Source organism: Lipophrys pholis (assembly GCF_963383615.2).
Source record: "Lipophrys pholis genome assembly, chromosome: 19".
Lineage (NCBI taxonomy): Eukaryota > Metazoa > Chordata > Actinopteri > Blenniiformes > Blenniidae > Lipophrys > Lipophrys pholis.
Window position 1 is genome coordinate 14,305,695 of NC_137647.1, and position 14,886 is coordinate 14,320,580.

Consider the following 14,886-nt stretch of genomic DNA (forward strand, 5'->3'; position numbering starts at 1 on the left):
TGATTTCCAGGAGAGTCCCACAGGGGAGCTGGCAGATTATGCCTTCTCCACAGAAGCAGAAGCAGAAGCAGAAGCCAGCGAGCAAGAATCTTCAGAAGACAAAACATCTGATCACCAGCGGCAACCTGACCCTGAACTCGATGCCGAGCCCTGTGAAACAAGCTCGGTTTCTGAGGAAACGGACACAAACAACCTAGAAGAAGGTGAGGACACAGCTGCAGACTGTGATCGGAGGTTATTTATCCCAGTGTGGTCACAACAGACGTGATAATGACTATTTATCTACTCGCAGGTGGGACTTATGAATGGGACGATGACCTTTCTTTTGAGCCTAAGACATGCTCACCTGACATCATCTCCGAGCTGACATCTTCACCCGCTGAGTCCAACAGCCCCGAGTCTCCCAAACCCACTACTGTAGCACTTAATCGATTTATGGTCTCAAGATTCTCTATCACACATGTTTCCGACTCCCACGTGGGCTCAGCAACAGGTTGGTGTACACCAGCACTCAAAATCTATACACTGCTTCAGTGGACTCAATTATAAAGGAAGGTTCTGTTGCCAAAGAGAAAGTAAAAATACAAAGCACTCAAAGCATAAGCTGCTTTTGAACTGCTATTAATTGCAGTGGCTGACATTGGAATCGATTTACCTGAATAAAATTAAAGTAGGGTTTTACTCCAGCTCTTAAGTAAATCATAATTACAGTATAGCAACTTGTTTCATAAACAAATGTAACTATGAAGTAGAAATATAATTTTTTTTTTTTATTATTGGCTTCAAAGTGCAAATGAAATAGTTAATTACTTCATATTGTGGCTGTACTCAATAGTAATATATAACCTTTTTAGGTGATGGGCCAAATTATGAGTAAAAGTACTTTAAAATGTATTTTAGAGTTGTAGATTAATTTGAGAATATTATTATTTTGCTTGTACTTTTGGTTTTAGACTTCGCAATCATAATAATTTATTCGGTCGTCCAGTATTTCCAAAGGCTGATGTATATTTTAAATGATATACATTCATAACATTAAAATATACCTCCCATTGACGAATGCAAACATCGACATGTGACTAATGTAAACAAGAAACTGCTGTAGATGCAGTCATATTCTTGAGAAATTAGTTGAATTGGTTTCATTTACAGTACACGTCTAAATAAGTAAACAAATGACAGGTGTTGTGTGACAGTTTTGTTAATGCCAACTGCAAATGTACTCCAAGCAAATGTACTCCAATTCTCTTGACAGGGAACAGTGCAGATAACCCAGAAGAATGAGCGGCTGTGACCAGAAGGCGAGGATTCCTGGTCCTTTACAACACAGAAAAGCAGCATTATTATATCTAGATGTTTTACAGAGTTTTATTTTTTATCAACGTTATGGGCATCTGACCCTGGTGACCCTTTATGAGACAGTGCCTCATATTGTAGTGAAATACCCTGAATGATTTGCACACTTGTCTTGTTTTCTTTTCTTGTTTTTCTTCCCCACAAAGAAGGAGCAATATTTGCAGGGATGGCACTTTGATTGTTACAACCTAAGAAAGTGGAGACTATATCAGATCATACCGTTTGCAGAAGTAGGAAGCTTATATTTCAACATGCAGTATACATACACCAAAAACATATTTGCTCAATGCAGTATCTATTTCTTTGGTGACCTTGTAGTTTGTTTTTTTTAATTTTAAATATGATAAAATTTAGAAAAAGAAAAAAAAAAAAGGCCAAAAATGTGAAATGACAGGCTTCATGGCTGATCTATCATTGGCTGCCTTCATCCATTTGCTTTTTTTATCAAACTGACATTTTCTGGTAACTTAAGACTGTTGGGTACAGAAAACGAAGCTCGACTGTTACGTATGAAACTGCAGTGGATTTCCAAACTAAAAAAAAATATTCGTGAACAGTCATCACCAGTGGTGAAGTTGAAGGTGCCTAAATTTAATTTGGCCCTTTATCCAAGTTGCGCTTCTTGTGGGACTCTGTGGTTTCAATGTGCTATGTTGAGGGAAGGATAATATGTGAAATCAGGGAGTTGCCACTACCTAATAGCCACCACAACTTACTCTGGTTAACTTGCAGTACATGTCTATGGTTACCAAATCCGAAGCACTTTGTAAAGCCTCTAATGCGTCTCATCTCTTCCTCCCGGAGTGAAAAAGCTCAACACGTGAGATCCTCTAGTAGTGTGCACAGCGTCAGAGAGGTTTGCTCTTTTCTGTGGCACATTTTCTTTAAATTCCATTCCATCAGCAATAGAACGACATCCAAGGGAGCGAACATTTCAACACAAGTCAGTGGCGTCAGCGTCAACATGCCAATCATAAATGTTGAATGTCAGTCATCTTTACGCATCTTTTCTGCGTGTATGTATTTTGTTCATTGTTGAATTATCAATGTATCTATGACATTCGTGCTGAATGACCGGGCTCAACATGTATGAAAACCACGTTCAGAATAGGACATACTTGACATGATGTACGACTCTTATATCAACATGTAGCTGGTCGCTTGACTTGAATTTGAATTACTACTGCTGTATCGACAGCTCCCTCCCCCTCTCTATACTTCTGTAGCTCCAAGTGCCAATTCTGTTTCCTCTCACCTTGCCTTTTAAGTTTTGCAAGACGAGAAGACACTGCTAGTATTTTTCTACAAGCATTTAAAAAAAAAAAAAAAAAAAAAAAGCAATGCAGTCCAGGATGAAAGTCTCTCAAATTTGCCAAAGAGATAATCCCCAAGCCTATTGGCTAAAACGGCAGACGCCTTTGGAGAAGGTGAGGCGGGTTGTTCTATGCACCGGTAGTAACATCATTGCTGTTTTCATTCATTCCTCACTCATGGCTGTTGTACTATCCCAAATAAATCCAAATACTTTTTTTTTTTTCCCCCCTTTCTTGTGCATCGTATATTTATCTGCACTGGTTACAAAATGTACTACTTCCCCTCAAAATAAACAGACAAACAAGAAAATATGACACATAAAACAACACCAAAAAGGCATGAAGTGTGTGCCCATTTAGATTTATTTTGGACAAGATAATTTATATGCACTCTCTGTACAGTACAGATATATTACAAACGGGGACAAAAGGTGAGAAACGGACAAAATGAGAGCAATATAAAAGTAAAAAATGATTTTGAAACTTGATGCCCAAATGAGTAATGTAATAAAAGCACGATCATTTAACTCAGTGGAGCATCCTCATCCATATAAGATGACTTTTCTCGACGAAACAACTAATTTAATGCAGCTTAAGAGGCATTTAAGCTCATTCATGCAATGTTATTTCAACACTATCCTCTCACGTCATCCTGCCTCTGCTCTACAGTCGTCTTTCAGATGAGTGTGCTTCATAATACTGAGAATTAATGATCCAGAGCTATGATAATACTGTACCTTATCTGAGAAGCTACTACTCCATCGAAGCTACACGCTGGAAAAAAAAAAAATAGACTGACTGTGAGTAATGCATTTCGTATCTTGGCTATCATCTGGTAGGCATTACTCAAACTCAAATTGAAGGAAAGTGTAACAGTTCAAACATGATTTCATATTGTTCTGTGGAGGTGCGGTGGTACTGAAGCGAGCTTGAGCAACAACAAAATAAAACCAGATTAAAAAAAATAATTAAATCCATCAGGGTTTTCAATGAAATAAAAATACACCTGCGATGCATTTCCCCTCAAACCAGTTTACAGACAAACAGAAACAATGCTGGTAGCGTACGACTTAAAAAAAAAAAAAAAAAAAAAAATACATTGAAGGCACAGTTCCTACACTGAAAAAAAAAAAAATCGGGGTGTACTGTATAACAACTAGTAAATATAAGTTCTACATCAGTTCCAAAAAAATAAAGCAGAATTAAAGTTTCCTCACCAAATGTCCGGCTCTAACCAAGTGTGGCAATATTCAATCTACACTTAGTCGTCAGTTGATTTTACCACCATGCACTGAGAACTGGCGCTGACCAGCCTACTTCACCCACCATCGTCTCCCAATGAAATTTACAGTGTATAGTGTTAAAGAAAACAAAGTCGCCCCACAATAGAAGTGCAGATAAATAATAATGTAATGTCATAACTAGTAAATAACATCTTAGCCATACCTTATCCACAGCTGCTGTGATCTAAATAACTAATACAACCTATCGTCAAACTTGCTCTTGAATGTTCGGCTTGATACATTCAGTGTTGGTGAAAGCGTTTACACAATATTACCGGGAGATTCTCAGAGTGAATTTCCACAGCAAAGTAAATCAATTCTTAGTGGTATAATGTGCTCCTTGAGGGAATTGTCCCTCCCCAGTCACTCTTCTGGGCCCTCCTTTAATAATATTATGCATTTGAAACACACCAATGAAAGTCAGTTTTTTGCCTCCCATTATGAAAAAAAAAAAAAAAAAAAAAAGAGCCCATGAGTGGAAAAAGGTGATATCAGGCTGCTAGTAGAAGATAGGTGCTGATCGGTCATCAGTGAAGGTGGGCCGGAGGTAGACCTCCAGGGAGTGGTCACTGCGGGGACAGGAGGGGTGAGACAAGGAACATTCATAGTTAGCTTTAACATAGTACAAGACTGAGACACACATGGTCAATAACGTAACCCACACTCAAACAATTCTGCCTTCTTCAAGCACGGACGGCATAATCAGCAAAAAGCTGCGGTACTATGAGGAATAGGTAAGCATGTGATGGCAAAACTAGCAAAGGAAGACAAAGAAAGCTTAATAGGCACACATGCAAGGTTAGTGTCTTCTCCGTTTGAGTTTGGGTTAGACAAGAAATAAAAAAAAAAAAAACAAACAAACTTGTTTGATAACCCAAGTGAGAAAAGACCAGCGACTCTCAGCAGTCTATTGCAGCCAGCCAGCCCAATGAGCCCAAACAGGAAGTTAAATGATTAGTTGGCTAAAAGGCGATGGAGACTGGTGACTTACGGAGGTCCTCAGAACCGGGACAATTCTGGACCCAAACTGGAAGGTAAAGAGAACCTTTGGGTTTGAATGGCTCATCTCTTGGATCATGCATGGATCACACTTTTTAAGAACACAGGTTAGTCTGGTGCAACATGAACATACTGTGGACCGACAATAGTAGGGATGCAAAACAGAAATACACACTCCATGCTCATCATGCCATACTAAATATAGCACAGTCTGCTCCTGTTTCCAATCAGGAGACTTAAAGGGGAACAAAATCTGCTAAAAACGGAGTCAAATCAACAGGGGGTTGCTGCAATGCGTTGTTCAAAAAACCCCAAACACAACTCAAATATAAGGCCAAATGTAAAATTCAACCAAAGAGGAAGATATGCAGGCAGGCAGGAGGTCAGTACCCACAAAACGAATACTGTACAAAACAAACACCACCTCACACACCGACAGTCTTTCTTCCCCTAATGACAGATGCCGCACAGACGCTCGGTGTGCTAGAGGAGAGTAATGAATGAAACTCCAGGCATAGGACACAGCTGTGGCTCACAATGATTCACACTACCGTGGCTGTTTTTGAGGGAAGAACACAACAAAAACGGGAGGAATTTAAATACTTTGCAAGGGAAACAAGGCTGCAACTCTGAACCATGACAACTGAGAAGGTCACGCCACTGACAGAACAGATTTCTCATCAGACCAGGTTGTTTATTAATATATAGAGATATGTTTTATTTAGAATACCTTTGTAAAAAGTCACCATACATTCAAAGTCAATTTAGGATCACATTTTCTTGTTTCCCTCCACGGCATGCATAAGATAAACACTTCGACTAATCAGCAGTTTTCCATTGTTTCAGGTAATTTCTTTTTTTCCTTTTCTTGTTTTTTTTTTTCCTTCAAAATTTTCTTTTAAACAAGGACAAGATAATTTTTTTTTCCTTAAAGAAAAGACCAAAAACTACACAGCCATCCAGGGAGTACAATCATAAATAACACTGAAAGCTGCAAAAGCTGTGGTTATTATTCAACCTAAAACTATTTCACAGCCGTTAATGAGGATACTCCAAAAAAAAAAAAAAAGACCCCTTTAAAGCTTATTGCAGCTTTAAGGAGGAAAAAATAAAACAAGTAAATCGACGGAGCAATTTTATTTAACCAAGGACTTTTGGAGTTAGTTTAGCAAAAAAAAAAAAAGGCAAAAAGTAACATTTATATGGGGCTGAGGGCAAAAAGTTGATTTGAAAATTTGTATGCAAACATGTTTTTGCAATGAATACAGTGCAATCTGGTGGACAGACAGAAACCATTTCAATATTTATATTTATATATGTATATAGATATAGATATATGTATATACTGTATATTTTCAAAGCTCAATTTGAAAGTTTGCTTCATTGCACATAAAATGTGTGTAAAATGAAAAAAAAAAAAAAAAAGAAAGCAAAGTAAGGCAAATATGACACACCCTCTGGACAGAAAGTCAAGTGTAGCACTGACACAATGAAGCACAGCAGGACCTACAGGATCTCTCAGAACAGAAACAGAGTAATCTGCTGCACAGTCTTATTTCAACAAAGCTTTTTGAGCATATGTGTGTGTGTGTTGGGTGGGAACTCAATAATACTGGGCCCACATGTGCTTAGAAAGGCCATTCAGTCAGTGGCTTTAGTACGACGACGTTGAAGTCTTTTGGCACTTGTACAGTACATGAACATGTCTTTTAGTTCGACAAAATGACACAACCATGTACATGCATGAAAGACAAGCAGTAGCAAAGGCAGTCTCTTGAGAGATCGGTCCATGATGGTGGACTGTGATCAGAGATATTCAGAGATATTCAGAGTCCATATCGGTGCATGCCGAGCAGGTAGGCCCCGCTCTGGCTCTCCCGCTCAATGCAATCCTCCACCCACCAACCGCTACTGTCCACACCGACACCACCAGCAGCAGCACCCAGGATGGACGGAAGGAGGAAAGGAGGGACCCGGGGAGGAAGAGAGCACAGAAAGGAGGGATGAAACTGGCCTCTTCCATTCGGAGAAGGGGTGTGTGGAGGCAGAGGAGAAGAGGTGGAGATAATTGGACAGGAGGGAGGCTAAGAGGAGGGGAAAGATGGGGGGGAGGAAGAGGCCCCTGTGCTATCCGGAGCTGTCTGTTTCTGTCTGTATGTCTGTTCTCACACAGTCGAAATCAATTTGCCATCAGGACTGTCACTGTGGAACAAAGAGAGAAGGAAGCTTGCCAGGTCGGACACACTCAGAGAGAAATGGAGAAAGACAAGACAGGCACAAGGAGGCTTGGTGGAGTTTAGGAGAAGTGCAGGAGGGGGTCAGGAAAATCTACTTTGCCCCACCTGCAGCTACAACTCCAAACGCACCTGCCATATTCAGGAAGATTGGACTTCCAATTCCCTCATCAACACTTTGACACACACATGTTTACTGGTTAGATAATATTTCACACATCAGGCTGATTGATTTTCCAAAATTTGTCTCTACCACTCATTGAACAGCAGTTGAAACCGTGACGTTTACTGTTGATGAGAAAATCATTAAGTCATCTCCTTAGCTGGAGGGATGCAGCATTATATTAGTCTGTTGGGGTGAATGCACCCTGAAGGACAATGTCGTCTCAAAGATAATAGTACAAAAAACAAAAAATCAAACAAAAACACACATTTAGAGCAGACAGGATTATGCAAAACAACTCGACACTGGTGCCTGAAGCGCCAGGCTGACAAGCATTGATGACTGAGATGAGGTCAGCATGATTTCTACTGTTACAACACGTATTCCACCAAACACCTGCACCACTGCACACACGCTCCAGGTTATTCTCTCTCTCCCACGCACTGTCTTGCACACGCGCACACACTTATATACACGTATAGAAGGATGTACTCCCTGACTGGACAGAAAAAGGCACAGTGTCATTCCTAAGCTCGACCTCACACAACCCTGGTGAGTCAACAAAGACTTGATAGGACTACAGACAAAACACACTGAGCCAAGAGCGCTGTGACAATAAACTGAGACACTGATCCTGCTAGGCTCAAGCCAAGAGAAGAAAAAAGGAAAAAGAGATTTTAAAACTATTACAAATCTATCAAATCAATTGCTTCAGTCCTGAATTACTTTGCCAGTCGGCTGAGAATCTTCAGCATGGCGTTCTCACCACTGATTAACCGTCTGATCTCCTTGTAAAGCCAAGAAGTCAAATAATCCATCTGAGGTTAAAGTTTCTCAGAGGTGAGGCTTTACAATCTTTTTAAAGTACAAGGTAATTATATATATAAATATATATATATATATATATACACACACACAAACACACATCCAACTCTTATTTAGAGTGATAGAAGATGGCTCAAGAAAATGTAACTATTGCAAATTTCTAACATTATTATAAAACCAATACTCCCAAAAGGGAGAAAAACGCAAACCAGCAAACAAAAGAAGAACAAAAGCTACAAAATTAAATGTAACCGGTAACTGCAGCCGTTTTTCTAGCACACGTTTGTTTTGATGTTCCTTGTTTGATAACGTAGTTTCTCAAAAAGAGCGACTCGACTAATTTTCTTTAATATTGTCAAAAAATTAGATGAGCTAAAAGATCTCACGCGAAACATTAGCAAAGCATTGGACTTTTGACTTATTTGCTTCCTAAATGTAGTACAAGTATACAGGTTGCATATAAAACCAATTCTGAATATACTTTACTTCTTTGTTGCATAGAGTTTTAATATCAATATTAAATAGGTATTACTTAATTAATATAATATTAATTAGGTGAATACTTCATTACTGCGCCCTGAGAATGTAATGATTCCAGTAACGTGTCAATAAGGCCTTGTCCTGCATGTTTTCGATGTCTCCTGGCTTCAACACACCTCAGTCTAACGGTCACATCATCACCAAGCTTCTAGGGAAGCCCAATAAGGAGCCCCTTATTGCAATCGTACACAGTGTGTGGCAGCTTGGAGAAATCTAAAACAAGCAGGACAGAGGTTTTCCAGAAGCGACGTTAAACCGCCACGGATCTACACTGATCATCTTGTGTATTTTCCAAAATGTTTTGTTACGGTATAACTCCTCCAAGGTTAAACAATCCAGATGACAGCAGTCATACAGCATCAGTATTTAGTTAGTAGGCAGTTTGTAAGGTAAGTCACTTACCTCGTGGCAAAGCGGCCGTCATAATCCTCAATAGCAGGCTAGGAAAAACAAACAAACAACACAAACAAAAGTATTAGGTTTACATTGCCTGTGCGTGTACCTAAATACAAACACTAGGTGGCGGCAGAAACAAACACGTAATATTCAGTTACTGCAGGATTACTCATATCTAATTATGCAACATAGGAGGAAATCAGGTGGGGGGACGCAAATTAAATGAGCAGCAATAACACAACTGCACGAACAGCATGTGTACATCATGTTTTGATACCTGTGTCCCAAAGGCTGCCATGCTGTAGGGACGTGGGCGGGTCTGCGCTAGGCTCTGCGCCAGCAGTCGGGCAGTCAGACCATAGTCAGGTGTCGGCAGCGATCCATCATTCTCCAACAAGTTCCCTGTGCTGCTACTTTTCCCATGATGCAGGCTACAACAGCAGGAAAACCACAGACTCAGGGCTGAACTCATTTCAGCTCAGTGGGCTGATACACTTCTTAGAAAACAACGCCACATACTTCACTTTGAGCTTCTCACTGTCGCTGTCGGGCAGAACACGTGTGTAAGAGAACGGGAACCAGCCACGCCTGAGAAAAATATAGACCTCGGTAAATGCGTGGTCTACTTTCAGTACCATCTAAATGTTTATCCACTTTAAACGTAAGAATTCAGTGAGTACATTACTCACATCTTGTTTTTCTCATTCTCCCCATAGTGCCAGCCATCGCGGGCCTCGGGCACTAGCAGGGTGATGACGTCTCCCTCGGAGAAACTGAGCAGGGTGCTGTTGTCTCCTGCAGCGTGGGAGAAGATGGCCTGGACACGGGCGCGCCCGTTCTTTTCCAGTCCTGCGGCCATTGAACTGGACCTGGGCAGAGTCCGTGTTTCTCCTGTGGGAACAGTGCGGACAAATGTCAGACAATGCTCCAAGTGTCTGAAGTCTGCAGTACTTTCAAAAGTGTGACATTTTCAAGGGATCCTGTACATAGATTAAGTCTTTAAATGTGCTTCTGAATGGTACCTACACCAGATGATCTAATAAGAATATGATCTATAGTTGAGATTTATAAGAATGGGTTTCAAGAGAAGCAACCAAAGCATTGGGATGGTGCAGGAGCACCAATCACTTCGAACTCCTCAGTTCAATTATTGAAAAGTAATCCTGACAAAAAGAAGAGGAGGAATAAATCTTTATCACTGGAATTTACATATATTTATATAACAGTTCTGATAGTTGCTTACTACATATAAAGACTTACCAGACAATTAGAATCGAAATTCTCTGCCGATCATGTGGATGTTCTTACCTCTGGATAACAATATTGGTTAAAGCTTTTATCTTACAATGTACTAAGTGTGAGGACGTCTTACAATACAACCCTAACCACAAAATACTACTCAGTGTGAAACAAAGCCTGTATAGATATATGACAATATCTTTGTTCAATCTCATATCAGCTTTATGATTGTGATTGCATCCATTGGTGCAGCAGTTTGATTTCCTACAGTTTGGTTAAACAGTCAGAGTGTCTGGATATCTTACCCACGGGGTTTTTATTCTTGGCAGGTGCAGGCCTGCGGACAGGGAGGGTGTTGGAGTAGACATCGCTGACCTGTCTCTGGGGCGGGGCCTGGGACTGACCCGGTGCCTGGGTCTGAGGAGATGAAGGTCTGACTTGGGACACAGACATTGTGCCTCCATCTGTCCAAAAGTCCTCTCCATGGACTCCTGTTGTCCCGTTCACCATGGACATACCATCCGGGCCCATTAGCCTCTGGAGTTTGAGATAGAGAAGTTTGTCTGTCAGTTGCGGTCTATAAACAGCCCATTAACTTTAGTGCTATCTTTAAAGTATTACTATTAGATTACAGAGATGTTTATCTTGTTTGCTTCCATATGGAGGACCACAGATGGCGATAATCTAAAATGAGATCAGAAATGGTTGTTTCTTCAAAGTTAGTTTCCTCGGAAATAGTAATTTCTTTGTTAATTTCATTTTCTTTGGCCCCTGGGTCCACTTTGGGGCTGACAAATGTAAAAACATGTCTTCTACAGAGATGAATAATGCTCTGTACTCAAGCACACTTACTATGTAAGGTTGGAATTACATTCAACTACAAGTAAAAGTACTGTTGTGAAAAAAACTCAAGTAAATGTACCCTTAAACACTATTAGTAGCAGTTACTTTATGTCTAATGTATTAAAAGTAGTGAAATCGAATACACAGTGCAAATTGTACTGTAGGAAAAATTAAATGCTTGGAAAATAACGAAAGTAGCAAAAACTTCACTGGATTACAGAAACGTTAGAATCTTTTTCTTGTTAGTCACAGCCCTGGTCGTTAATACCAACTATAAAAAACTACATTTGCAAAAAAATTGGCATAGCACCTCACGTCTGAGTGGTGCAGATAAATAAATCAAATTAAGGTTGTGTGTAAAAAAAAACAAAAAAAACCTCACGATTTGTTACACTAAAGAGTTGAGCTTGGTATTGAAAAGATTGAACGAGCTGACATAACCCTTTAGCATTCAGCAGTCACCGATTCCATAAACTCACCGCTGGATGTCCAAGGCCACTACCCATGAAGACGGCCAGCTCTGGGGGCACAGGGAGGGGCTGAGCCCCCGGGATGGGGTCCGAGATGACCAGGTTGGATTTGGAGGTGTGCAGGGGGCTTGTGCCTCCGATGGCAGCAGAGCCCATCTGCTGGGCCAGGAGCATTGCCCTCTCTGGCAGCTTGTTGGGGTCTGAGCAGGCTTGTTGCCACACGGGGATCTTCTGGGTCAAAAGGTCTTTACCCTGTAAGGAAAAGACGATTTGGAAACCGTAAGATCAATAAAGATGCAAGATCAAAAGAAGTCACAACAGGAGACTTGTCGTATTCATTCAGCTGTATAATGACGAGAAAAAAAAAAGCTTTTTCTTGCTGAACCTTCGGATTGTTTCTCATTCTCTATAAAAACATTCAAACCTCAAAGATATTTCCTCAGTGTGTATCCTTGACCACTGGCCTTTGTGCAGCTATGGTAATGTTGTGTGTGGGTGAGGCAGACCGACATACAACCAAGCTGCCCACTTCAGCATCTCGCAGCCCGTGGACATGGCTGTTCTTTCAACAACTACTGGAAGCAGTTTGCCCGACAGACACGCACGTTGGTACGAGTGTACACTCTACACTCATGCTCAAACTGTGATCCATTATGTTTTTACGCACCAATTCCGAGCTCACATCATCTCTTTTTCTCGCTCTATCGTACAAACGCAGAGATCTCGCACACAAAAGCAAACACAGAGTAGGAACCCTCAGGGAGAGGGTTCTTCAGTTTGCTGAAGGTGAACTCTTCCCACGCACGCCCCCATCCTGATTAATGACTAGACTTCGTGTTGGGGAAAAAAAAAAGAAAAAAGAAAGAAGAAGCAGCGGCGGCACAGTCGGCACACAAGCTTACAGGCACACATACGCTGTCCTCCTCCAGCCACATCTTCAGGCTGGCAGTTCACACCCACCAGTAATCCCAGGAGACCGATGTACTCCATTACCCAAGAAAGTGATATTCTTGAGAAATGGATGTTTGACACGTGCACAGAGAGTCCCACAAACAACATCCAACATGAATGTGTGAACCAATCGGGGAAAGAAAATCCTGCTTTAATATCTCCGCACTATCTCTAATAGTGTGGCATGTGCATGACATATCAGGAAAACAAAATCCAACACTTGTCACCGGCAACATGACGACGCACAATAATTCATAAAATCCCACTGTTAAAAACAGTGGGTTGGAAAGCAGTTTGTACTTTTGAGTACTAACCATAACTCATATTCTTACTAATGGTTTAGTATTTTGATGCCCGTCATGTTACCGTGAAAGAAAGCGACGCACCTCACCTCACCAAAATGTGACCAGATGCTTGAAGGTGCAATGATGGATTACAGTTTCAGACGTGTCTGTCAGCTGGGCATTGTCCAGAGTCTTAATGAATTTTTAAAATGAAGAGGCCCCAATGAGCGGTCAAAGCTAATGTGATTTTGAATTATATATCTCCTAGTTTGCTCTGCTGCAGAACAATGGTCTCCAGCAGTTGAGTTTCAAATGCACCTGAGACGACAGATTTGGAGCAGTTTGAATCAACACCACAGCACAAAGAGAATAAATAATAGACGTATAATAGTTTAATAAATGGAAATAAATTAGAACACAGAGAAGAAAACCTCTATTTAGTCTATCCAAAGAAGCCAAAGACATTTATTTCAAAATGAATGGTTGAAAGCTTTAGCAACCATTATCTGATTTCTTTGGGCATCATTGGGCAGTACAACAGCTGGCTGACATTGGAGTTATATATATCACAGTAAAGCTACATCTACTGTGGTGTGAGGTTTACACTAATGCTACTCAAAAGAGACTGATTAGTTATTGTGAATAAAACAATGAAGTACCTGATTCTAATTAGGGATGCGCAATAAATCTCAAATGAATCACATAGCAATATCAACATACAGTATATACACACCACAAAACACTGAATGGACTGCGATTTAGAAAATAAATCAAAAAAAATTAATCAAAAATCAACTGGGCAGAAGCACAAAAAAAAAAAAAAAATAAATAAAGAAAAAATGACCAAAAACAACAAACTGCTGGTGGGAACTGCAAACCTGGCCCAGTCACAGCTGGTGGAACTTAAGGTCAAGATGAAGAGCACACCCATTTAAAACAACAAATTCCAAAACGCCAGGACATTTATATAATCTACATTAGTGTTTCTACTATATTTATTGCATATTATATTGTTCTTGCAGTATTCAACAACATTATCGCATATTTCTCTAACATCGTGCAGCCCTAGAGCTAAACTCAACAGCATGTGCGTGGACTTTGCTTTACACCCTTGAAACAAATCTTATCTGTCAGGTTCTCGCTATGAACACTGGAAGCCTGGAAACGTTGTGATGTTGAAAATGTTGACGTTTGACGGTAAAAGCAACATCATGCGAGTCTTGACCGTACCTTGCCATGGTAGGCGCTGCTGTTCTTGGCCACGGCACACTGGCGGTCGACGAGGAAGCAGTACCGGCGACGCTCCTCGGACAAGGCTGTCTTGTATCCTTCTGCAATGAAGGTGTCCAGTTCAGTCTGCTTACTGCTGATGGTCTCCACGAACTGAGGAAGAGCAAACAAAGAGACGGCAACGTAAGTGTGAATGCTAAATGCAGTCCACATTTTCCTGCCTTTTTCCACACCATCAGTAAAAACTAGTGAAAGAAAATGTCAGGTTTTAGATTTACTAGGTGAACTGGACTGAAAGTCGAAAAAGAAGAAGGACCCATCAGTTGGCAAACACCCAAGTACTTTTTTTTTTTTTTTTAAACGACAACCCTCCTTCACATTCATGCAAATACACACATTTGCACCTAGATGCGGCCCAGTGCAGCACAACCTTGTCCTGTCAATCACTACACACCTCCAGTGGTCCAATTAGAGGTTAGGTGCACCTTGGCAGTAATAGTTGAGCAATGGAGTGAGCTGCACGCGGTAACTTTCTCCGGTCAGATATTCCATGAGTGCAAATGGGACTAAACCATTATAAACAAAGAACCCATGGAGTGGAGAACAAATCCAATAATCCACTGTACGTGTTGGACATTAGACCTCAGTTAATTCTCTATAGCAAGACGGGCAGATCCTGCACTGCTGTTGAAATCTCAGAAAGGAGAAAGGTTTCCTCAAGTTTACTGACAACACTCAGACGAGGGTCAACGCCAGCTCT

The 14,886-nt window shown here is 40.7% G+C and overlaps 2 protein-coding genes across 4 annotated transcripts in view; one reads left to right on the plus strand and one right to left on the minus strand.

Annotated features, from left to right (window-relative positions):
• The window catches only part of aatka (apoptosis-associated tyrosine kinase a), a gene marked incomplete at its 5' end in the record, with an annotated part of 28,932 nt that extends 27,133 nt beyond the window's left edge, over positions 1–1,799 (plus strand). Inside the window, 3 exons of the mRNA XM_080488496.1 lie at positions 11–203; positions 293–493; positions 1,256–1,799. Coding sequence (XP_080344622.1) covers positions 11–203; positions 293–493; positions 1,256–1,284 — 423 coding nt within the window. The 3' untranslated portion in view covers positions 1,285–1,799. The remainder of the gene's footprint in view (positions 1–10; positions 204–292; positions 494–1,255) is intronic.
• Positions 1,800–1,952: 153 nt separating this feature from the next.
• The window catches only part of LOC308125035 (BAR/IMD domain-containing adapter protein 2-like), a 53,078-nt gene continuing 40,144 nt past the window's right edge, over positions 1,953–14,886 (minus strand). The window contains exons 7-16 of one of the 3 annotated variants that reach the window (XR_013936353.1): positions 14,127–14,279; positions 11,671–11,913; positions 10,654–10,885; positions 9,799–10,000; positions 9,629–9,697; positions 9,387–9,540; positions 9,116–9,153; positions 4,944–4,979; positions 3,887–4,521; positions 3,020–3,443 (exon numbers count right to left, since the gene is read on the minus strand). Coding sequence is in view for 2 of the 3 variants with exons in the window: in XM_080488497.1 (XP_080344623.1) it covers positions 4,452–4,521; positions 9,116–9,153; positions 9,387–9,540; positions 9,629–9,697; positions 9,799–10,000; positions 10,654–10,885; positions 11,671–11,913; positions 14,127–14,279 (1,161 nt within the window). In the remaining variant the exon portion in view is untranslated. Of the gene's footprint in view, positions 4,522–4,943; positions 4,980–9,115; positions 9,154–9,386; positions 9,541–9,628; positions 9,698–9,798; positions 10,001–10,653; positions 10,886–11,670; positions 11,914–14,126; positions 14,280–14,886 lie in introns of all 3 variants that reach the window. The other 2 variants (XM_080488498.1, XM_080488497.1) reach the window with 2 other exon arrangements.